Source organism: Equus przewalskii, chromosome 23, assembly GCF_037783145.1.
Source record: "Equus przewalskii isolate Varuska chromosome 23, EquPr2, whole genome shotgun sequence".
Classification (NCBI taxonomy): Eukaryota; Metazoa; Chordata; class Mammalia; order Perissodactyla; family Equidae; genus Equus; species Equus przewalskii.
In genome coordinates, this window is record NC_091853.1 from 22,994,869 (window position 1) to 23,021,016 (window position 26,148).

A 26,148-nucleotide genomic window follows, 5' to 3' on the forward strand; every position below is an offset into this window, starting at 1 on the left:
TTTTTAATGTTCCTTTATTTTGGACATTTTTATATTTTTGTATAAAATATATTTATATATGATTTTTATATAAATATACAATGTTTATATAATTATATTTATATATATTTTTATTTTGTAACTTTTAATATTTTAACCATTAAGATAAAGTCACATTTTATAAAGTTTTAGTGCTTATTAATTAAATGTATAACCCTCATTTGATAACTTTAGCCATTCATTGTATTGTTTCAAAATAATTTTACAAGTTGTATGACAATTACCATAGACTTTGTTTAGGGTAGAACAAATTTGAAATCGTTAAGTTCAAATTTAAGAAGTTAATTCTGCTTCATTTGTTAACAGTGATATATATAGCTGTAACTTAGGATTCCAGGACTTGGAATCAAGACCTGTAATTTTTCATGGAGAATCCATAGCTATACTTTATGTGTAGAAATAACATTAGATTTAAGACATTTAGGTTAATTAAGAGTAAGCTTGGAAGATTGTATTTAAAACTTAGAGACTTGGCTAGACTACAGTCAGATTTACTCTCTCTAACATTTAATTATTTCTTTTGAAATATTTCAGGTTGTTGCCCAAATTATGTGGTTGATGGATCATATTTTTAAGTACACAAACTTTGGAATTGTTTCTCTAATTCATGGAGACTTCTTTATAAGACAGGTAAGTAATGAGCAGTTGTTTTCACAGTGATAGACTGATTAAACTGATTCTTTTCTTTTTTTCTTCTTCTTTTTTTTTTTTTGGTGAGGAAGAGTGGCCCTGAGCAAATGTCTGTTGCCAATCTTCCTCTTTTTATTTGAGGAAGATTGTCCCTGAGTTAATGTCTGTGCCAATCTTCCTCTATTTTTTGTACATGGGATGCTGCCACACCATGGCTTGATGAGTGATGTTTAGGTCCTCTCCCAGCCTCTGAACCTGTGAATCCTGGGCTGCTGAAGCAGAGCATGTGAACTTAACCACTACACCACTGGGCCAGCCCCAAACTGATTCTTTAAAGTAAAAAGAGTCATAACAAACCCAATTGTAATAGGTAGAGCCAGTTCTAGTATCTCAGGGAGCTCTTCTTCTGAATCTTTGTTCTCTAAAACATTTATTTCAATCTGAATTTGAGTATGCATAAATATTAAAATACTGATAGTGTGAATATTCTATTCTCTACCCTCCTCCTCCCAACTAAACAGTACAATGTGTAGTAAACATTTATCAAGCACCTGCCACCTTCTCGGCTCTTCTGTTTCTTAGCTATGAGAATAATAGATACTCTCCTCATAGGGTTGCTGTGGGGATCAAGTGAAGTAATAACATGGTAAGCACTCAGAACAGTGCCTGTTCCCTTCTTCATCATCTTTATCATGATTACCACTATCATCATCTCTATTAACACTATTTTTCTTTACAAGTCACTGTTATATGATACAGAAGGTATCTAAATTAGCAGTAGGAAGATTATTAAATAAATAAGATTACCAGTAGGGAGATTATTAAATAAATACATAAGAGGAAATATTTTGGGAATTCATAATAGGGAAAGTAATTACATCAGATTTCTGTGAATCCAGAAAAACTTTAGAGGAGAAGATGATATTCGGCATTAATCTAAAGAATGAGTATGGGTTTGATAGAGGAATGTGGGTTGGGAATGGGTCCGAAGCATTAGGAATAGTTTAGTGTAGGAAAGAGAATCATATCCTCTTACCAAATCAGCACTACATTATAGTATTTCCCTGATATGCTATTAGTATCACATGGTTTATTTTCTCAAAAATGGGTAACTGAAATATGTGAGAGTTTTTATGTATGGTAATGCCACACTTATCTGGTATTTATATATTTAGCAACTTCAACCTGGATTGGGCAGTGCCTTGCACATAATAAGTACTTAATGAATAACTGGTGAATCTAATTAAGCCTCTTCTAAGAACCACAAATTCAGAAAATAGCTGGAGTCTCCTAAGCTGTATGAAACTTCTAAGCTGTGTGAAAATAGGTGTCACAAAACCAATATACTTGACTCCAGACAGTTTTATGTACAGAACATATTTTTGTTTTTCACATGCTGTGCAATTATCTAGTTTGTTCTGGAAATACCCTTGGTTCTTCTGAGCAGAGAGAGGAAGAGAAGCACGCACTGGAACCTCAGGAAGAAGTGGCAATGGGGACTGGCCACAAGACTGAGATGAAGTAAAACGTGACCAGAACAACTTCACAAAGAAACTAGCCTAACGTCTCAGAGTATGGCGGGAAGGGGAGACAGCAGAACCAACAATTGAAGCTTAGCAGTCTAGAGGAATCCAGAGGAAAAACCAACTGAGCCCCTTCATCGCGAGAGTCTAAGGAAGTCATTGAATTTCTAGTGTAGGATAACAATTGACCCTAATATGATCCTCAGCATCAAGAAGAGCCTAAATTTTACTAAATTATCCGTGTACTTTGAGGGGATAAAAGTAGAAAATAATGTACTGCAAAACATTTTCATTTTTTATTACAACGTAAAGTTTTGTATACTTAAAGGTTGTATTTCAAAATATCAGAGAGATTTACAAATTCATTTCTAAAGAACAACACTTTTTTCCCTGATAGAGAGTAATAAAAGTCTATAACACAGAGGGAGGGGAGAGAAAAAAAAGTCTTAATGTTAAAGAAAATCTCTTGAGACTTTGCTCCCGGACAATTTTGACAAGATATTTCCAAGAATGTTAAAAATATTTTACATGTAGTCTTGGGAACTTAACAAATAAATAAAGCTTAATCATAATTCAGTTCAGTGAATTAGCTAAGAAACTGCCTTACGATTTTTTTGCATTTGGAATAATTTAAAGATTGAAAACATACAAATTATTTTGGGGAGCTTCTGTAATTGTGCGGTCTGGAAGATTATTAGTGAATTGATCATACTGAAAGGAAGAGCCTTTGTAATATTTAGTTGTGGGTTTAGGCTTTCTTGCAAATTTTTCTGGATTCCTCTTTTCGGTCTCCAAGTCACTCCTGGTTTACTGTCTTCCCCACTAGACTAAGCTCCACGAGGGTCTCTTAGTTACTTCTCTATCTCCAGGGGGTAGGACAGTGCCTGGCAAGTAGTAGGCACTCAGTACATAGTCACTAATTGATGCGGGAATGAACTTTCAGAGGCAATCAGAGCAATTTTTTTCTTTAGAAAGAAGGTTTATTTATGTAAGTGCTAATAATTTCTTTTCACCTCTATTGTCAAGAGGGGAAGGAAGTGGAGGAGAATCACTAGAATATTCTAGTCTGTGATTGGGTTTTACTTTAGAAGCTGTTATTTCTATTTAATTTTATGTTTCAAATGTACCTGTACTTCTTATATGTGTGTCTGCCTTCTAGGGAAAATCTCATCGTGACCAACAGCTGGTTTTTCTCAAGAAGCACCTGGAAAATAATTACAGGAGCAGAGGTCGAAAATGGATTGTTTTGTTCCCAGAAGGGGGCTTCCTCAGGAAAAGGCGAGAAACAAGTCAGACGTTTGCCAAGAAAAACAACTTGCCATTTCTTACACATGTCACTCTGCCAAGGATTGGGGCAACAAAAATTATTTTGAGTGCACTTGTAGCCCGACAGGAAAATGGAAGTCCAGCAGGAGGAGATACTAAAGAATTAGGTAGGATGATTTTTAGCATGTTTTTCCTTTGTTGGAATTAAAAGATTTTCTGGAGTTCCAGAAGATAACGGTTGTTCTTTTCTATGTTTATAATTTTTGTCGAATGGAAATACTACTTAGGGAAAAGATGAAAGTATAATTTTTAAATGTTTCTATTTGCAAAAGTAGTCCATGCTTACAATAATGTACTCAAATAATAAAGAAATGCATGAAGTCAAAAGTGTCCTTCCTCTACCCTACCTATCCGTTCTCCCAGCCATTCCCATTGCTGCAGTAAACATCCATGTAAATATCTTCATGCATTTGTGCAAGTATTTCTGTGGTATAGATTCCTAGAAGTGGAATTGCTAGGTTAAAAGATATAGGGGTGGAAGTGACTAATTTAAAAAACCAATCATAGATATGGAAATGAAAATGGTAATAATATATATTTTTTCCATTTATCAAATTTAGAAAGTTTTTGTTTGTTTTTAATACAAAGGATAAATTTAATGCAGTTTGGCGGTATTTATTAAGAGCCTTAAAATGTTGATAAATGACTCAGTTATTCTGTAGCAAATAATACCTGTCCAAAGGCAATAGTCTGAAATACTGGCAGAGAAGTTTATCACAGCGTTATTTATAATAGCAAAAAAATGGAAATAGCAAAAAGGAAAACGGATAAGTAATTATCAGATATCCATACAACAGAATACAACACAGCCATTACAAATGTTTATGGAGAGTTTTTACTGGCTTGGAAAAATGCTTATGTTCTGTAATGTTCATGGAATGGGAGGAACATACAACTCTTATGAAAACAACATGAGCTCAAATATGTAAACAATCAGACCGTAGAAAATGAATGAAAGGAAAGATGCCAAAATGTTAGCAGTGATGGCTTCTTTGAGTTGCAACATTATGGACGATTTTTTCCCGTTTCTTAATACTTCTCTGAATTTTTTTTTTATAATAAGTATGTATAGCTTTTACGGCCACGAAAAAGTAAACCTCGCCAAAAAATGCAACCGTCTTAGAGATAGCCTGGTGAATTGTGAGGATTTGCAGAAAATATTTGTGCCAACAGCATGAAGACTGTTATGAACAAGTTTGTCTAAGACGCTGGAAGTTTGGTGATAAATTGTAAACTAAAAAGCTGAAAGAAACTCGCTAGGCCTGTTTTCTTAGTAGCATTTTGCTGTTTCCTTTAATGTTCTTTAGATAAAAAATAAAAATAGAAATTATTGGCCCTCAGAAATATGTGTTTTTAGATGACGGTAAGGACTAGAGATAGAAATAGTGCCTGTGAGATTGCACTGAGTTTTCCTTTCTTTTGTTTTTTTCTAAGCAGCTGCTTGGCAGTCGGCTCTCTTAATCTTTCATCGTCTATTAAAAAGACAAATTGAAAGAGTCTTTTAATAGAAAAGGAAAGTTCAGAATAGCTTCTCTGCTAGAGACACTGTGGCAATGTCAGCCAAGTCAAAGCTTGAAGGCAAAGGTCTTCCAAATAGGATTAGTTGCACTAATAAAGACTGCTGTTTTTAAATGGTTTCATCCAGTCTGATTAACTTTAAAAGGATTAGTATTTTTTGTTTGTTTATTGTATGTTTTAATAGATATTAAACTGATCTCTGGTGATTTTTTCTCATAATTTTATTGTAAAAATTTTCAAGCATAGATAAAGGTTGAAAGAATTTTACAGTTAATGTCCATGAGCTGACCAACTAGATTCTATAACATTTTAGTATATTTGCATTATCATCTCTCTCTCCATCCCTCTTATACATCCGTTATCCATCTTGGTTTTTGTTTTTTTATGCATCTTTTTTATGCATCTTTTTATGTATATTTTGTTTTTTTATGCATCTTATACTTGATCCCTGAACATTTCAGTGTGTACCTCACTGGTAGCTTATTAAAATGAGTTTATGTAAACTCTTTTCCTTTTTGCAATATGTTACTTCAAAATTATTATTTTTTTGCTTGTTTCTTTTACGGGTATTTTTTTTCCCCTTCAGAATGTTGTCTAAAATTTTTTAAGAATTTAAGACCAGTTTATAATTATTTGACATACAAAAGTAAAATATCATTGATTCCTAATGCATATTTAGACTTATGTTTGAAAATAAGTTTTATATTTTTAGGGATCTCTTTATACTTCAAAAGATAGACCATTACATGTTAAAGTCTAGCTATCAGCATTCTCTCTGAGGATTCCCCTCTCAGTTCTTGCTCAGCTTTGTACTCCATTCTGGAAATAAAGACAGCATGCAAAGGGCTGAAGTAAACAGAACTTCCCACATTCCTTCTCATAACAATAGTTACCTGTTATACCCGCTAAAGGCAGACAGGTTTGATTGCGTTATTTGTATGTAGCTCTAGCTAAAATGGGAGGAGTTTTTTTATCTTGTTTTGAACAAGAGCAGCAACTGGCAAACATGTGGATCAATAAAACGCTTAATTTTATTTCCTTATTTTCCGATATTTAGTAGTCTCCCAAGTATCACATTCTTGGTGTTTGTATTATATTGTGTTATATTTAGTGTGTGGATTTGTTTTGTTTGGAGGTTTGTTTTTCAGTTTGTGATTTGATACTTTCGCTTCTGGCTTTTTATAGGCCAGTTTTTATGAGTGATAAAATATAAATTAGACCTTGATGGTGCCTAATTGTATTGAATGATGCACATCCAATAAATAATAGTGCTCTGTTATTTATTGATTTGTTGGAGATTCATTCATTTATAATAGGAAATGCTTAATTTCATCCTAAGTGCATTGCTTATAAAGAACAGTAACACCAAAGTTCATCCTGTTTTCTTAAAGCAAAAGGAATGTCAGTATCCTTTAATACTCCTCAAGTAATCTATACTGTGTTATTTGCTATAAATAATATAAAAATTGATCCAATTTTAAGTTGTTTTTTTATTTGTTCTTAGATAGCAAATCAAAAGGCCTCCAGTGGGTAATAGATACAACCATAGCTTACCCCAAAGCTGAACCCATGGATATTCAAACCTGGATCCTTGGATACAGAAAACCAACGGTCACACATGTACATTACAGGTAAGAAGTCTGCGTTAGTACTCAGCGTGTATCCAACATAAAGTACTATTTCAGGATAGTGTGAATGTTTTTATATTAAAACATTTAATTAAATATTTAATATTAAATTTTTAATTGATAGCCAAAATGGCTCAAAATCATTCTTATGCTAAATTTTTAATATGAAAATATCATTTGAATAGTTATTTCACTGAGTGATAAGAGTCTCTAAAAATGGCGTTCTTGAGGCACTATGATTACTTGATTGCCTGATGCTCTCGAGTAAAAGTAATTTAACTTAAAGGGCCAAACATCACAGATAAATATATACTCATTTGGGCTAAGTAGATTTGTGTTAGTAGAAATGGAATTTATTTTTAAATCATTGTCATGTAAGATTTTCTAAATGATTAAATTGATAATTTAGCTGTGACTTACATTTTTAAATTTTTTATTTTTTATTTTTTATTATTTTTTAAGGTTAGCATCTGAGCTAACATCTGTTGCCAGTCTTCTTTCTTCTCCCTGAAGCCCCCCAGTACATAGTTGTATATTCCAGTTGTGGGTCCTTCTAGTTGTGGCATGTGGGACGCTGCCTCAGCATGGCCTGAGTAGCAGTGCCACATCTGCACCCAGGATCCGAACCAGCGAAACTCTGGGCCGCTGAAGCAGAGCACGCTAACTTAACCACTTGGCCACAGGGCTGGCCCCTAAATTTTTAATATTTTAGTATGCCTGTGCTATTTGCATAAACAACAGCGAAAACATGTATTGAATATTCTGTGCCAGCTTCTCGAGATTTTTTAATGTAGAATTCTTTTTTTAAAGAGTTTCGTGTAAATGTTTTTAGGTATTTATATCAAAGCGTGATGCTAATAAGGCCTGGATAGATTTGATCACTTTATAAGCTATTTATCTTTGTTCTATTTCCTAATCAAAGATCTCAACCCATGGCAACTAAGTTGCAAAGTCAGCAGTTGGTCCCAAGGAATATCACAATTGCCATAAAAGCCCTCAATTCTAGAGGAAAACTACTCAGATTACATACCCATTGATAGTAAATAGGCAGCATATTTTCATATGTGTAAATCATCAGAGTTTTAGAAATTTAAGTACAGAGTTGGAATAATTTGAAACAAATTTTGAAACTTAAATATTACAGTTTGGGTTTTTGCTATGTGAGGGATAACCATAAAATTACAGTTGATTCTGCTGTGTGACTTGCTTTGCCAAATTATGAAGTTCATGTGTAAGGTAAGGAAGTAATTCTTGATGATTGTTCTGACTCCATTCCACGTATGTTGTCCATTTTACTTATTATGTCCAAGGCCCTGGAAGAATTTCTCCTATATCTAGACTTCAGTAAGTTTTTAAATTGTAATCTATAAATGAAGCTCAATTTTAATGCCAAAGCCAGGAGTACATGGCTGTTGGATCTGTGTGTATTGGACACATGTGGATTGTATCCTCATTGGATATATGTAGATCTTCCTAGAATGTCATACCCAAAAAGAACTGAGACGGGAGAAAACATTAAACATCTATTATGGTAGACCTTCTTTTTCTTTTTTAACCAATAAATAGAAGAAATTTTAGTTTTTAGATACTCAGAAAAAATTCATGGAATCATAAGAGATCTTAGAAATAGAAGAAATGTCCATTTTTAGTAAAATTATTTTAACAGGAGCAAGTGCGAGCCTCTTAAATTCACTCAAAGTAGAAGTTTTTAACCCGTTTCTCTATGCAAAATTTTGTGTATGTTTGCACTTTTCTGCAGGAAAGGTTCATAGCTTTCCCTCTGTTCTTAAAATAGGTAAAGGATTTTAAAAAAGATTGAGGGGCTGGCCCCGTGGCTGAGTGGTTAAATTCGCACGCTCTGCTTCGACGGCCCAGGGTTTCACTGGTTTGAATCCTGGGCGCGGACATGGCACCACCCATCAAGCCATGCTGAGGCAGCATCCCACATGCCACAACTAGAAGGATCCACAACTAAAAATACCCAACTTTGTACCGGGGGGCTTTGAGAGAAAAAGGAAAAATAAAATCTTAAAAAAGAAATAAAAAAAAAAATTGAGAACCCTTGATTTAGAAATCAAAACCAAATAGTAGGTAGAAAATGATGAATGGTTAATTTAATATAGAAAAATACTTCTGTTAATAAAATAGAAGTTTCTCAGAAATATATTTCTTTATAGAGACTTTATTACCAGACAGAAATAGTAAAGAAAATTCTAATGTGTTAGATTAGCAGAGATTAAATTGTGTTATAGAATCATACCCCAAAATAATAATTAAAGTACAAATTATGCCCAATTATTTATTTGTACACACACACACGTACGTAACATACATACCCTAGGAGTGCTGGGACAGGTGAGGAGGTATTTTCTTTTCTTCACAGGAATTTAATAGAGATCATTGTCTAACCAAGGGAAAAGGGAAGGACCTGTGTTCAGGTGGAAAAGGGAGGACAAATGAAAGCGGCGAGAGAGAACAGAGGTGCTTTTGGTGTTTTGCTGTTAGCATAGTTTTGAGGATTCGCAAGAAGCTTGTGCGAGAGGGTGCGGGCCCTGTCGTTAGCAGCTCCCACGACCGCCTCTATCAGCCATGGACCGACTAGGTCTCCTCCCGTATTGTTCTAAGCCCTCAGGGCACCCTGGGCATAGGGAAACAAAGGTTGATTTTTTATTTGGTTGTTTTTTTTTTTTTACCTCCCAGCTTTCTCAGTTCCAAAATAATCTGTTTTATTGCTTATCCTCGATTTTTCCTGGCACGAGTAACACCATTGAAATTAAAATAAGTTTAAACAAACATGATGGTCTTTACTCATTTTGGTTTTTTGTTGTTGTTCTCAGAAAGATTGTTTTTTATTCAGACTCTCTAGTCGTTTGGTTATATCTTAAAAATTTTAAACAATGATGAGATGTTTCCATTTAAAATAGATTTAAAATACAACATTAGAAATCGTATATACAGAAATGTGAATAATATAGATAACTGGGGTTAGATCTCTTCCTCTTTTAATGTGGGAAAGTTGGCAAGAAAAACTACATTGACTGCTTACAGTGGGGAATGGGTGCCCAGAGAGAGAGGAAAAGGTGGCCTGGAAACTGTAAAGTTCACTGAAAAATAGTAGTTTTGCTTAATGTTGTCCTGCTTATCTTCACCTATAGGCAGATTTTAAAAACTATTCATGAATGTATGTTTTTTCCCCGCAGTTAACATTACTGTTAAGCCATTGGTACAAGTACAAGCCATTGGTACAAAATTGGTACAAGCCAATTTTGCTTCACATGATGTAGAAAGTATTTGTTTTCTTTGTAACCTCAGCTGACTTTTTTTTTGTTTTAATAAAGCAGCCCTCATTCTTAGAGAATTTAATTGAAGTGATCACATGGTGATTATGGTGTAGCTGGGCAAGTTAGTACTCTTGCTAGTTTTTTTCAGTATAATCTGGAGGAGTAAACATGTGAGAGTCAGAAAGTAATCATTCTGTTCTGTTCGGCATTTATCAGATCCCACTTGGAATATTGCCGTGTGTTTTAATTTCTTTATTTTAAAAGAAATAATGCAGTTAGTAGAAGGTTATGAAAAGAGCTAATATAGATGAATCCTAGAACACTAGTACTGCTTAAAGGGCGGTCATTTTAGATCACGTCCAAGCACATTTGGAGGTGGTGGTAATTAAGTGAAATCTAACTCTAAGAGAAACTCCACGTTGAAAGTCCAAACGGGTTAAGGAGAAGTTTAACAATTCATAAGTACTAAATCGGTACTAAGTTTCCACATACAGGAAGTACTTCTATCATATTCTAGGTACTTCTGTCATATCACGGAAGGTAGTAACTGTCCTTTCTCATGTAAAACATCCTGGTGCCTGCTGAGCGCCGTGGAACGTGCCCCTGGAGGGCTCGGGCTCTCTGTTATTGGGCGATCACCTTCCTGACCATCGGAATCCACTTGGGAAGCAATACAGTTGGCATTGTTTATTTAGCATTAATCAGTGGTTGGGCCATTTTTTATTTCCTTAATACATGTCTCTTCTCTTCTTGGAAACTATCGTCAAGGCCACCAAGTAGATTCCGCTACCTGTTCTGTACCTCATTGGAACACACTGTGACAGGTGGATGGGGATCTCTGAGCAAGAAAGGTGTTTTCCCTACAGAGTGACTCTAGTCATATGTGTCAGCACAGTTAAGTGCTGAGAAAACGCTTGGTCTTTGTTGAAATACGAAAAGAATGTCTAGGTTACCGGAATGTGCAGCAGAAGGTTCGTCTAGATTTTAAGTTTCTGTACTGATGCTTAGGGAAAAAGCCTAAGAATGCAATAGCTTATTTTAAATGTTCTGAAATAAACTATTTTGTCTTCCAATAGCAGTTCTTTATATTGTCAAGTAACTTCTTAGGCTTATGTTGATTTTTAGGATTTCTGGAAGAGAACCCTAAGTATACATGTAATTATATGCTGTGGAATACTTTCCTAAAATCCCACATAAATGAGAAAGTAAAAATTTGTAACACGGTTATATACTAGATCCAATCTTACAAATAGGTAGCGTTATCTTTCAAAAGTCAAACTTTTAAGGCAAGTGTTTGGAGCTTACTCCTTAGAAAACTTGTGGTAAATGAAGATTAAGTACCCAGATCACTTTGCTAATCACTGAGCTCCTCAGGCAATCCATCCTAGGACCTTGATGGCCAGAGGTAGCCCCTGCTTCTGTGAATGCATTGTTTGAGCACCAAATGGTATACTGATAAAAATGTGTTTTAAAAACTACAAAGCACCTTACAAATTATTATTAAGATACATGAAGTGTATATGGGTTATTGATAAGTCCAGTATTCGTAAATTAGCATTCCCCATGGATTGCATCTAAGCCACTTATTACTTTAAGAGAAAGGATGTCTTTTCTTATTCTTTACTTCCCCTAATTATATATTAACTGGGGAAATATTTTTCATTAGTATGGATAGAACTACATTATTGATCGTTTTCAAAAGTAAAGCTTGTTTTAAAAGAGGAACTAAGGCTTAACTATGAGAAACATTTGAGGGGAACAACTTTTTCCTCTTCCTTTCTCCTTTCTATCACTGTCCCACTAGCAGACAGCTTATTCCTATTAAAGAAGCGATGGGCACAGTGTGCCACTGTTAAGGAGTTAACAGGAAAGTGAAACATGAATTAGATTTTAGTTACAGGGATGGAATGTTTATAGGGCTAAAAGCAAAAGTAACCCCTGTCCTTAATATAAGTGTCTACTTTACTCCAAATTAGGACAGTGAGTTAGAGAAGATGGTTCTCTTGTGCAGAAGTAGCTTATATTTTCATTTCAAAAATCTTAAAAGCAGATATAACCATGAGTGTAGTGGCATAGATAGATTACTAACAGCACAGGTGTGGCTTTCGGATCTAATTTGATTGGAACTTTGGTTACTTTGGAGAAGGATTCAGTTACAGACTTGGGGCAAGAATTTATTTTCAATTTGGGGAGGGGAAATTAATTCAGAGAAGGAATGTTTAACCAATATTTTTAAAGAAAATATGCTCACTAGAAGAATGGGCAAATGTTAACATTTTGACATATTTGCTTCAGGATTTTTTTATTAATAGAAGAAACAAAACATTTCTAGTGAAGTTCCCATCGTTCCCCTTCTCTGTTCCATACCACTTCTCTCCCACCCACAAAGCCACTGCCATCATAAATTTGTTGTGTATCCTTCCTGTCCTTATACTTTTATTACACAGATACATTTATAATATACAATATTGTTGTGTGTATTTTTTAAATGTATATTACCATATATGGTATATGATTTTACAACGTGTGTTTTTCCACTCTATGTTACATTCTGGGTCTTTTTATTTTTACACTTCTGGCTCCCTTTTGTTCATTTGAACTATTAACACTATTTAACTGTTCTATTCCTGTCATATGATTGTCACACATTGTCTATTCATTCTCCTATTGTTGGATACTTATTTTCTCAGTCTGTTAGCTAGTATAATAAACAATGTCACAATGAACATTCTTATACCTGTTTCACTAAGCGTATACTTATAAGTGAGAGTTAAAGCAAGATCTGTATGTGCCCAGCTGTGGAATTGCTAGATCATAGGGTATGTGCATTTTCACCTTGACTGGGTTAGTCAAATGGTTCTCAAAGTGGTTGTATCAGATTACAGTTTCATTAGCAGTATGTAAGAGATCACCTTTTTCTACATCTCTGTCAAAGTCATCACCTTTGGTCTTTTGCAACTCTGGTAGGTATGAGATGGTATATCACTATTTCGGCCTCAGGTTTCGTGTTTACGAAGTAGGTATGATAATCCTCCAACCTGATATTAAAATGCGCTGATGTGAAACATAAGATTAGGGTGAAGGTAGCGTGTTTATTTAAAAATTCAATCACTATTGGAAATCTTAAAGGTTTACTCATTGATGTCTACCTTCCCTGTCTAGAAAGTAACCTCCATGAGAGCAGATGCTTCACCTGTCTTGTTCACAATTATATTCCTAGAACAATGCTGGCGTATAGTAGAAGTGCAATACTAATTGAATGTATGAATGCTAAAGTTCATGGTATAGACATGCACTGTCCAGTTATAGCACAAAAGGCTACCTATGGCTGTTGAGCACTTAAAGTGTGGCTTGTCTGATTGAGATGTTCTGTAAGTGTAAAATGCACACTAGATTTTAAAGACTAGTAGGAAAAAGGAATGTGAAACATCTCATTAATAATTTTTTTGATGGGATGTTGATAATATTTTAGATTTGAGGTTAAAGGATTAAATTTCTTTAATGTTATTAGGTGTTCTCTATTGTATACTTCATAAAATATTAATTGTATGCTTTTTTAAAAATAAATTTATGAAAAATATTTCATAGAGGGAAAAACTCCTTCCCAGCATGTTCACCTAAAATTCCTTTTTTATATTTCCTTTTAATATTTGCTCTTATGTATGTTTTTAATGTAGCTGTAGTTTAGTTTTAACTGTAGTGTAGTTTTAATGTAGTTGTAATATGCATGAAAGTTATTAGTATTCTACTTTATCCCCATAGCATTTTAATGAACATATAATGTACTATACATTTACTAGGTGTTAAGATTGCAGATTTTATAAGTATTAGAAAATATTGTTATAAAGTCTTTACATTTTTAGTGGCTTTCCAAAACCCTGGTTAGTGGATACATTTTAATTACCCATTTCCTTATTGATCGTAGACTTTTCAGGTTTTATTCTTGACTTTAAATAATACTATGCTGAGTATATTACTTAGTACTTACGTATAGTTCCCCCATCCATGTTTTGGATTCCTTTATAGTAGATATATTTAACCTGTTAGTTCTAATGTTGGATAGGAAAACATTATTAGAATTACATCTAAATAGCGAGAGTGATTGTCAAAGAGATGGGGGGAAATTATTTATGAGAAAAATTACCAACACTTAAAAACAGAGTATAATATTTTAGTAACTTTATGCATAAACCTATATATATTTGTGATTAATATATCATTTTGGCTTTCCTTTCTGGTTTTTTCCCTTACTTCCTAAAATAAGAAAACAAAAACGTCACAAGTTTTTATAAGTTTTAAGGGTTATAATTTTAGAAATGGTTTTTCCCTCCCAAACTTTCTATTATGGAAAATTTCAGACTTACTAATTAAATCCATGTATGGTGAATGTTGTTTCTTCTGTATTTCCCAGATCCCATGGGATTATTTTGAAGCAAGTTTCAGACATCATATCATTTCATTTGTAAATATTTCATTATGTATTCTCTAAAATGTATGAATTCTTTTTGTAAAAAACATTACACATTATCATACCTAAAAATATTAATAACAATTCATTAATATCGTTAAATATCTAGTCAGTTATCAAATTTCCTGGATTGTCTTATAAATGACTTTTTTGAACAGTTTGGATTCAGTTAGATTATAATTGCTTAATATATCTCTTGTTTCCTTTTATCTATAGATTCCCCCCCTCTCTTTTGTTTTTTTCTTATAGCTTATTTTTTGAGGCTATAGTTTAGTTTTTGAGACTATTTGTCCTGTAGAGTTTTGATAATTTTGGTTTTGCTGATTGTATCCTGTGTGTTTCCCTGACTTCTATATTTCCTGTAAATTGCTGGGTAGATACTAAAACTTCATCAGTTTGGGGTTTGAATTTGCTTGACAAGAAATGCTTCATAAGTGGTGATGCTTACTTCCATCAGCAGGCATATAATGCCTGGTTGTCTGTCAGAATAGTTTTTGAATGCTGTTATTAGTTTAATGTCTTAAAACAAATATATCCAATGCTTTGAGGGAAAAAATGATACCTCCTCATTCTAGCCCTTTTACCCCAAACAATGATGTCAGGAATTTCAATTTAAAATTTAGGCCTCTTCTGGCATGTAATAACACATAAAGAGGATTGGTTTTGCCTGAGATACTGTCATAGTGATGATATAAGAAGGTCCATAGTCTTATGTTGTTTGGTGAGCCATTAAAAAGGATTTTCACCCGCTGTGTCCTAAACTATAAAGGTGTTGGAAATGTTCTAAACTTAATTGAAAAATGAACTACAAATCATCCATTGATACACTGATAGTTCTATTAGTCAGGGTTCTTCAGAGAAATAGAACCAATAGGATATGTAGAGAGATCAATAAGAGGAGACTTATTATAGAAGTTGGCGATCATGGTTATGGAGGCCGAGGAGTCCCATAATCTGCTGTTTGCGGGCTGGAGAACCAAGATAGCCTATGGTTAATTCAGTCTGAGTCCCAAGGTCTGAGAAAGGAGGGAGAAGGGGAGGTGATGGTGTTAGTCCCTTCTGATTCTGAAAGCCCAAAACCAGGAGCGCCAATGTCCACGGGCGTAAGAGGAATGTGTATCAAGCTGAGATAGCAGATTCCCCCTTCTTCCACCTTTTTGTTCTATTCAGGCCCTCAGTGCATTGGATGATGCCCCCCTGCATTGGTGAGGGTGATCTTTACTTAGTCTACTGGTTTGAGTGCTAATCTCTTCCAGAGACACCCCCACAGACACACCCAGAAATAATGTTTTACGAGCTCTCTGGGCGTCCCTTACTCCAGTCAAGTTGACACATAAAGTTAAGCATCACAGTCATCTACATAGGAAACCCAAGACACTGAGTTCACCATCTATTTATAGAGGTCAGCAATCTTCATAGAAAATCATCACAGAAAAATCAATGGTATCCCTTTATCCTGGCAATAAATAGAAGATGTAATTTTAAAAAAGACACTATTCTCAGAAGCAGGAAGACTATAAAGTACTACCAATAAAACTTTAAAAAATATATAAGCCTTTTATGAAGAAAAATATAAAAATTTCATTGAAGAACATGAAAGACCTGAATAAGCAGATAGAGATATTGTATTCATAGAGGGGAAGGCTCAAAACTGTAAAGATGTCAGCTCTCCCAAATTAATCTATAAATTTAATATAATTCCATTACATTATATTCGGAAGGATTTAGAATGAGAATCCAGGAGGGTTTTTATGGAAACTTGACAAGATTGTTCTAAAATTCATTTGAGAGAATAAAGATAAATGAATATCTAAGATAGCTTTGAAGATAAACGAAACTGGAATTCTTCCTACCAGATATCAAGGCTTAGTGTAATTTAAACAGTATAGTATAAGGGCAGACCCAGATCGATGGAAAGATGGGAAGATCTGGATTTCTTTGGGAACTTGTGTATGATTGAGTAGGCAGCACATATCAGTGGAGAAAGGGCAAATTTTTCAATAAATGAAATGGTTTGGGACCATTGATTCTATGTATGGGGGAAAATAAAATTAAAATTTTACCCCGTACCATATCCCCAAATAAATCCCAGATGGATTTTTATCTCAACATCAATAATGAGATTCTAAAGTATTGAAAGAAAATAGAGGATACTCCTAATGTCCTCACAGTAGGGTAGGCCTTTCTTACACAAAAATTGTAAGTCATAAATCATGAAAAAATATAAATTTGAATGCATCAAAATTAAGAACTGGAGTATGCAAAAGACCACCATAAACAAAGTTAAGGTGTTTGAAATGCATATAAGGAAGATTAAGTTTTTTTTTTTTGAGGAAGATTAGCCCTGAGCTAACATCCGCTGCCAATCCTCCTCTTTTTGCTGAGGAAGACTGGCCCTAAGCTAACATCCATGCCCATCTTCCTCTGCTTGATATGTGGGATGCCTACCACAGCATGGCTTGCCAAGTGTTGCCATGTCCGTACCTGGGATCCGAACCAGTGAACCCCGGGCTGCCAAAGCAGAACATGTGCACTTAACTGCTGTGCCACCAGGCCAGACCCAACAAAGATTAATATTGAGTATGTATTTAAAGAGTTTCTACAGATCAATAATAATTTTTAAACACAATAGAAAGATAGACAAGATATAAAAAGACTTCCTTATTCATAGAAATCAAAATATGTGAAAAGATGATTGAAATACAAAATAAGAGAAAATACTGTTCTTTGCTCATCAGTTATCAAGTACTGATTGGTAAGGTTGTAGGGAAAATGACACACAAATTGGTGCAGCCAATTTGAAGAACAATTTGGTGGTATCTTAAGTCCTCTGTGACATAACAGTTATACTTGGGACTACATTTTCTAGAGAAAGGGATATTAGTGCAGCATTTTTGTAAGAGTAAAAAATTGGAAACAACATAAATATTCAGCAGTAGAGGAATGGCTAAATAAAGTGTTGTATTTCTTCAAAGGACTAAGCTAAACAGAATTTTGTATTTGACCACTTGATTTCTTCAGTAGGATGACTAATAATCATCTCTAAAACTAACCTTTAGATTTTCCTAAAAATATATGCTCCTTTGTAGCCTTCTGCATCTCATAATTGATAGCAACTTCCATCCTTCCAGTTGCTCACATCAAAAACCGTGGAGTCATCCTTGGCTCCTCTCTTTCTCTCACATCTCACATCTACTCACTGAGGAAATCCTTTTGGTTCTATATTTACATATATATCCTAGATCTAACCACTTCTTTTCACCCTTGTCCTGGCCACTATCACCTCTACCTAGCTCCTAGGTCACTACACAACCTCCTAACTGGTCGCTCTGTTTTTACCTTCGTCCCTCTTAGTGTCTGTTTCCAATGTGATATCCAGAGTGATCTTTTTAAAATCTAGGTCAGATCATGTCAATCTTGGGTTCAGAATCCCATAATGGCTTTACCCATCTAAAAAGGCAAGGAGACTTACATGGTGTCTAAGGCCCTGTTTGACCCGCTCTTACCCTCTGACCTCATCTCCTGTTACTTCCCCTTACTCACTCCACTTTGGTTGTACCCGCTTTCTTGCTGTCCTTGAATGTGACAAGGGTGTTCCCATCTCAGGCTCTTTGTACTGGCTGTTCCCTCCTCGCCAGAGAGTCTTCCCTTGGAAATCTGTAATGCGTGACAGTGGAGTCAGGATTATTTTCTAATTATATTTCTTATAGTTGGTGGTTATAAAGGTGATATTTGAAGCCCATCCCATAGAGATAAAGTCACATCACTTCTTAGATACCAGAATTAAGTTCTAAAAAACACAATAAGCAAGAAATCCTATACCATATTTCATTAATTAAGATTTTTTTTCACATTTTAACATCTCTGAAATTGGGAGACATCTTAAAATCAGTATAATAAAGCATTACTTATAAGTTAATTGGATATTTAGCATGCAGCACTTAAAACAAACAAAAGTCCAAAAAGTAATTGCTGCCTGTCCCCTCTCCCCCCAAAAAAGGCAGCAGTGACTGCCGTATAGTTGGTATTCCACTGTCAACAGTGAATGCCTCTGGGCAGGACGTCTTACTTCTCATTGCAGTATTTGAGGTTCTTTTTACAATGTGAATGTATTAACTCTTCAATTTAAAAAATTAATTGAAAAAGGAAAAGCTTGCAGTTTAGAATTTTGGTTTAAATAATCATTTGAATAATCGCAACAAAAGCATTTTCATCATGTAGTTATAAGAATTTAATAAGTCACATTTAAAATGCATACCATTTAATAGACACTAAATAGATTTTACCCCTTTAAATCATGGATCTTGAAATATTCGAGTTATATAGTCTGGGTTTTTATATTCTAGTGTTTTATCCATAATTTAAAAGTGAGCTTTAAGGGGCCAGTCCGTGGCCAAGTGCTTAAAGTTCCATGCACTCTGCCTTGGTGGCCCATGTTTGCGGGTTTGGATCCCAGGTGCAGACCTACTCCACTTATCAGCCACGCTGTGGAGGCATCCCACATGCCAAAAATAGAGGAAGATTGGCACAGATGTTAGCTCAGGGCGAATCTTCCTCACGCACATAAAAAAGTGAGCTTTCAGAAGCTTAAATTTCTATAATTAGACTTTTTTGGTGTTAAAGTTAGAATAAAGTGGAATAAAATTAACATAGTAAAAATCAGTTATTCAACATAATGGGGACCTAGTTTCAGGTCACCTTTTCCCAGTAACTGTGAGTAACTCTAAAGTGGTTCATGCCAGGTACTAATGATGCATTAGAGGGTTACCACCCTCAGCTCCAGCCACAAAATCACTCTTCTGGAAGTGAGGTCCTAAGATTGCCTCTTGAACTAAAAGTGGCTTTTCTTTTTCCTCTAGAGGAAGGAAACAGTGTCCTATCTTTAGTTTTTCCTATGCTATGGCTTTTCTCTATCATTGCTTATAATTGTTGCTTATTTCACCCCTACTTCTGCTAACAATTTTCTTCTTCCGGTCTGCTTTTCTTATCATCTCTTGTTTTCTATTGCTTTGCCTCTTGTGTCCTAGCTTTTCCCTGGAAAAGGTGGGAAGTTCTAGTTATCAGTTGCTATTCAGAGCTTCCAGTTGGAAAGTGGAGAGTTACACATTAAATTTAATCTTCAGGTTTTTAGTTCTACTCGGCTGCCTTTATTAATGTACACCACCCACAAGTTCTTTTTTCTTTTCTGCACCAGCAGTTTTTTCCCCCCTTTCCTTTAAGAAAATAAAACATTTTAGTTTGGCACCATTCAGGAGGCTGGAGACATTAAGTAAGTGATCTTAACTGAGGTTTGATTATATGGTGCATTTAATTATGTATTTCTGTAATGAAATTGAAGATCTGAAAAATGTGAATCATCATTTCAAATAAAATAAAATCTCCATCCTTTAGTTAGAAGATAAGCTTAATTTCTTCTCAAATATTTATAAGAAGTTATACTTGAAAGAAATTTTTTACTGTTAATATAGTAAAGAACCAAGACTATAACCTATAAATCTAACTTACCAGGTTATTTTCAATATATGAATCTGGACATAATGTGCTTTAGAGAACTATAATGAGCTTTAGAAATGAAGAGCGCTCTCCCTGCCACCTTGGCCCCCTGGGGCTCCTGATGTCTTCACTTTCAGATCTCTTCAGGGTCAAGCACAGTGGCTGTGGTTTTAAAAAAATATTTTTTGTTTTCTAATATAATTTAGCTTTGTTGGAAAAAATTCTTAGAGTTTAAATTTTAATTGATTAACGGTTAAGCATAACTCCCACTGATGATCCCTATTTATCTTTCTGTCTATCTCCACACAAACTTACACACACTGTCTCTGACAGATTGCTTAAATACAGACCTTCTCCAGGATCCTGTTTTTAGTCCTCTTTCTTTTTCCTGTGGAGGTTGAGTTCGTAACAGGAGAGTATGTAGAAAGAGAGAAACGGCTCCTCTCTAGGTGGACCCCTGGCTCTCAGTCTTTCCAAACCCTCGCTTACCTTCCTGTTCTCCACCTGGATACCGTTTTGCTTCTTCAAACCTAATATTTCTAAAAATGAACTCATTTTTCTTCACACAAACTTCATCTCCTGGCTTTCCAAGTGGGGTCTTGGTTAACATTGTTCTGCCCTCACCCAGAATGAAAACTTGGGAGTTCCTTTGACACTGCTGCTCTTTAATTTTATCCTCTCTCATATTCAGCGCCAGTGTGTTTGTTTGTATTCTCTCTTTTTATCTAAATGCCACAGTCTAGCTCAGGCCCCATAAGCTCTTACTGGGCGTATATGTACTTATTAAATATCCCTTTATTGACACTGGTTTCCCACTTCAGTCTTTCTTTTTTATATTACTGCTATATTCCTCTTCCTAAAGCATGGTACCTACTTTCTTTCTTTCTTTCTTTTTTTCATAAACATTAGTGGGACAGTTGGCAAAATCTGAATGAAATCTGTAGATTGTAGATTAGGTAATAGTATTCTATCAGTGCTAATTTCCTGATTTTGATCATTGCATTATGGTTATGTAAGAGACTGACCTTGTATTTAGAAAATACACACGGAAGTATTTAGGGAACATAATATCTGTACTTTTCAAAAACAGGAAAAATCATATATATGTCAGAAAAATGTAGATGTATATATGGAGAGAAACAATGATAAGATAAAGTAAATTTGGGAAATCTTGATATTTAGGGAAGCTGGGTGAAGCATGCATGTGAATGTACTATTTTAGCAACTTTTCTCTGAGTCTGAAAATACTTTAAAATAAAAAGTTTTAAAAAGTCCTTAGGAGATACGGGGAAATCTCTGTAGCTTCCCCTCAATTTTGCTGTGAACCTTAAACTGCTCTACAAAAATAAACTCTTAATAAAAAATTTATAAATCATTAGACTCATGGAAAGCATAATAGTGATTCTCTTAAGCAAGTACCAATGTCATGTTTTACTTACTGGATAGTTCAGTTCATTAAGCAAGCATTTGTTCAACATCTTAATGAGTCTCAAAAGATGTAACACGAATAAGATGTAATAAATAAATTTGAGCAACGCCATCTCATTGTTCATACTCTCATGTGGCGTGTTGGTTTGCTGTGGCTTAGAGTATCAGAAGGAACAGGCTCTGGGCAGGGGGTACTAGGTCCATTATCCCTGACTGTGAAGGGACGCAGTGGCCCAGGTGCTGAGTACTGGCCATCTCCCTCTCCACATCAACGTTGAAGTCCCTCAAGATTCTCTCCTATGTGACCCCAGGTTCACTACCTTAGAGCCTTGTTTTATCCCTGTATTAATGTGGCTAAAAGTTTATATCTGAGTTGCTGAATACTGTTTTCAGATAGCTGAGTGGGTTTTTTTTAAGCCTTTCTAGTGGATCCAGGGGAGCTATAAATATTACATTTTTAGTCTGTTGAGGATGAGGGCTGAGCAGCTTTCCCCAGGACAATGGCTTAAGGCAAAGCTTCTGGGAATTGAATGCTGGGAGATATTCTGATGTGTTAAATTTGACAGTATCTGTTCTTGTCTGTAAATCTATTTTTGGTGACAGGTAGTTTCTGCATTTCTGAGTTATTTTTGTCACACTAACCTGATGGTGTCAATTAACTATGCCCATGGTATTGATAGCACCTCATAAAGTTTTACACTGGCAGATTACTTTCAATTTAATTCAGTTCAGCAAACTTGAGTTCCCATGAAGGAGCAGGCACTAATTCACACACTGGTTGTCCAAAGATGAATATAGCACAGTCTGATAGAGGAAACAGACACATAAGAAAATAAACAGCATAAACTAATCAGGTTAGTTACTCAGGACAGATTTGGCACCGAGAAAGAATGATTAACTCTGTAGGAGAGGAGGAGGAGGAAGCTGAAGTCGAAGAAGACAAAGGTGTGTGATAGAGCCAAATCCTTGTCTTCCATATAGGGAGTCAGTGAATAAATTTTAAATTGGATAATCTGGAAATAGTGGTATCAGCATGATAATAAGCAGAATGGAGGTGAATAGCAAAAGAAAGTTGAAAGGGATTGCATCTAGGAAGCGGGTGTCTGAGGAGGGGAAAAATAGGACTGTTACTTTCTATCCTGAGCCCCGTAGTACTCTGACTTTTTTTTTTTTTTTTTAAAGATTTTATTTTTTCCTTTTTTCTCCCCAAAGTCCCCCAGTACATAGTTGTATATTCTTCGTTGTGGGTCCTTCTAGTTGTAGCATGTGGGACGCTGCCTCAGCGTGGTTTGATGAGCAGTGCCATGTCCGTGCCCAGGATTCGAACCAACGAAACACCGGGCCGCCTGCAGCGGAGCGCACAGACCTAACCACTCGGCCACGGGGCCAGCCCCTGTAGTACTCTGACTTTTGAAAACAATATGCATATTGTTACTTTGTTAAAAATTTTTCTTAAATCCACCTTAGTCTTTTAGGTCAACTTAAGTGATGCCTTGTCCATGTATCCTGTGCTATAAGTAGACACATACACCCCTTCCTTTAAACTTACACAGAAATTCTTTAACCTCCTTACACAACATTCACCATATTCTGGTTTTAGATTATTTGTTTACTTTTCGTATCCCTCCGCTAGATTATTAGGTTTTTGAAAGCAGGAACTGTTTATCTCAAAATCTTCTTCAGTGCTCATTAGCTCCTTGTGTGTTGTTGGCTTCTGGGCATAATTAAATTGAGGGTTTAGCCGTGTTGTCTGTTAGCTCACATTCTGGAGTCTTGGTGGCATGAAAATTCAGCTGTTCTAACTCAAATGTATAGAGGTGCAGCTGCTGAGCAGTATTTTATATCCTTTTTTGAAAGTGTAATTTATCTAGTTCTCTTAAATCTGATTCTATGGATTTTGGTAGAACACTGTGTATTCAAGAGCACTTTCTGGGTTACTGATAGTAAGAATTTTTGTTACTTGAAAATAAGGAGCTAGTTTCTCATTTAGATAGCTATTGGTATTGGAAAGATTTATTTCTGTTATTTATTTATTTATATCCCACAAGAACTCCCTTTATTTGATCCCAAGAGGACTGGTATTCAGTGCATTTGATACTCTGCCATGTTAGGGGATTAGTTGTTTTAATATTTTAATCCCACAGTGACCAAACAATCGGAGTAATAGAAGTAGATTGCCCTTGAGGGAGTGCTTGGGCTGGCCTCGTGGCCGTCTCCCACCAAGAGAATGTCCAGGCTGTTCAGGGCAGATGGTGGGGTAGGTTTTCTGTCAAAACAGAGCCCCACGCCCACACTCCCCCCATTTAAAGCAGTAGATACTTTATCAACCTCACCACGGTCGTTCAGTAGTTTAATTGATAAACCTAAACTTCCTGCTTAATTCACAGCCTTATTTTTTTTTAATTTATTTTTATTATATTTTTGTAAGGAAGATTGGCCTGAGCTAACATCTGTTGCCAATCTTACTCTTTTTGCTTGAGGAAGATTGTTCCTGAGCTACCATCTGTGCCAGTCTTCCTCTGTTTTATGTGGGATGCCACCCAAGTGTGGCTTGAGGAGCTGTGTAATGTCCGTACCCGGGATTCGAACCTGTAAACCCTGCGCTGCCCAAAGTGGAGCACGTGAACTTAACCACTATGCCACTGGGCCGGCCCCAATCTAGCCTTACTTTTCTCGTTAAAAGATGTTTTAAGTACTATTTCAAGATATTCTTTAGCCCTATGACTCTTGCTAAGTTATCCTTAGGTTGATTGTGTCTGATGTCACATTTACAGAAATAGTATATTTTAGAGGTTAAAAAGTAATGCAAATAATTCCCCAAACCATTTGGCTGCTACTCAGTGTAATAGAGGTGAATAGCTTAAAAGTGCTGCTTATATTGCAAAACTGTGTTAATACAGTATTATCTAAAAACAAAAAGTCAGTAATTTGTAGTGCCATTCACTTAAAAAGTAAAATCTAATTTTCAAATTTAAATTTGTAATTTTAAAACATTCCTCTAGTATCAGGATGAAGTTAACTGACTTTCCTAAAAATCCAAATATTTACGGACATTTAATTTGAAAGAAACACAAAGAACTCGTGTCCAGAACTGTGCTGGCCAAGAGTTGTGGGGCTTTGTTTGCTTGGAGTCGGCCACATACCATGGTTCGGGGGTCAGTCAGGGGTTTGGGGGGTTTCTACTCAGAGGTCGCGGCTTCTACTCTGTGCTGACTTTTCTGGCATTCCTCACTTTCCCAACTGCTGTGTCGGCCTCATCTCTGTGCTCTGATTCTTCAACCAGTAAGACTGCATGTTTCTGTGTAAGATGGAGCCTCTCTGCGCAGCACAAGCTGGGAACTATTCTCACGTAAAAAGCTGTAAAAACTGGAACACTTGCCCAGTGCCTCTCCTGTTTTCTAAGTCCTGACCCTCCTCCAGTATCTGCCTCCTCTAGTCACCCTCCAGAGTCTCCCTCTGATTACTTTGTGCGTTTTGTACAGAATTTATAGCTGTTACCTGTGAACTAACAAGCAGCAGAACCTCTCTCTTGTTTTATTTTAATGGATGTTAAAAGTCACAGGGAGAGTTACAGCTAAATCTCAAATCATAAGAGGTAAAAGAATAGATTTTGCTCTTAAGTGTACCCCCATTCGCTTTTCTGGCATATTCCTTTTCAAGTGGCACTGCACGGTGCCAAAGTGACTATAAATATAGGCACTGAAATCACATGGTTGTACTTAGTTATAAGATGTTTATCTGTATGATTCAGAATATTTTTATTAAGATTAATATTAAAAACACAAGATATCTATATCCTTAAAGAGAACTCATAGATGAATCTCTAGTATATGTCCCAAATTGGCATATCCCAGATTTAAAAATCTTTCTGTGAGAGGCATTCTTATAAATTGCTAGTCAGAATATAAATTGGCACAGTGTAGCAGCATCTTTCAAAATTACTGATGTATTTGGCAATTGACTTAGCTATTTCACTTCTGGAATTTTATCCTGTAGATATACTTGTACACATATGAATGGACATTTGCACAATGTTATTCATTGCCACATTATTTATAATAACAAAAGATGAGAAACTGTTCATCAATAGGAAATAAGAGGAATTTAATGTTCACCATGTATTAAGAGATTACAATGAAATTAGAAAATATTTTTAACAAAATGATAATGAAAATATAACCTATAAAAACTTATGGGGGGCCAGCCTAGTGGTTAAATTTGGCATACTGCACTTTGGCGGCCTGGGTTCGGATCCTGGGCACGGACCTACACCACTCGTCAGCCATGCAGTGGCAGTGACCCACATGTGAAATAGAGGAAGATTGGCACAGATGTTAGCTCAGGGCTAATCTTCCTCAAGCAGAAAGAGGAAGATTAGCACAAGATGTTAGCTCAGGGTGAATCTTCCTCAGGAAAAAAAAACTCATGGGATACAGCATAATCTGTGCTTAGAGGAAATGTATAGCCTTAAAATGAGCTTCTCTTTGAAAAGAGAAAAACTAGGCCAGCCTGGTGGCATAGTGGTTAAGTTTGTGTGCTCCGCTTCAGTGGCCCAGGGTTTTCAGGTTTGGATCCCAGGTGCTGATGTAGCACTGCTCATCAATCCACATTGTGGCAGCATCCCCCATACAAAATAGAGGAAGATTGGCACAGATGTTAGCTTGGTGACAATCTTCCTCAAGCAAAAAGAAGAAGATTGGCAACAAATGTTAGGCCAGGGCCAATCTTCTTTACAAAAAAAATGAAGAAAAGAAAAAAACTAAAAATCAGTGATCTAAATATTGATCTCAAGAAGTTAGAAAAAGAAAAGCAAA

General features: G+C 35.6%; 1 protein-coding gene across 4 annotated transcripts in view; it reads left to right on the top strand.

Moving 5' to 3' along the window:
• LPGAT1 (lysophosphatidylglycerol acyltransferase 1) overlaps nucleotides 1-26,148 on the top strand; it is a 75,619-nt gene that overhangs the window by 38,061 nt on the left and 11,410 nt on the right. For all 4 annotated transcript variants that reach the window (XM_070591277.1, XM_070591276.1, XM_070591278.1 and 1 more), the window contains 3 exons: nucleotides 574-669; nucleotides 3,352-3,625; nucleotides 6,541-6,667. In XM_070591277.1, the coding sequence (XP_070447378.1) occupies nucleotides 574-669; nucleotides 3,352-3,625; nucleotides 6,541-6,667 (497 nt within the window). The remainder of the gene's footprint in view (nucleotides 1-573; nucleotides 670-3,351; nucleotides 3,626-6,540; nucleotides 6,668-26,148) is intronic.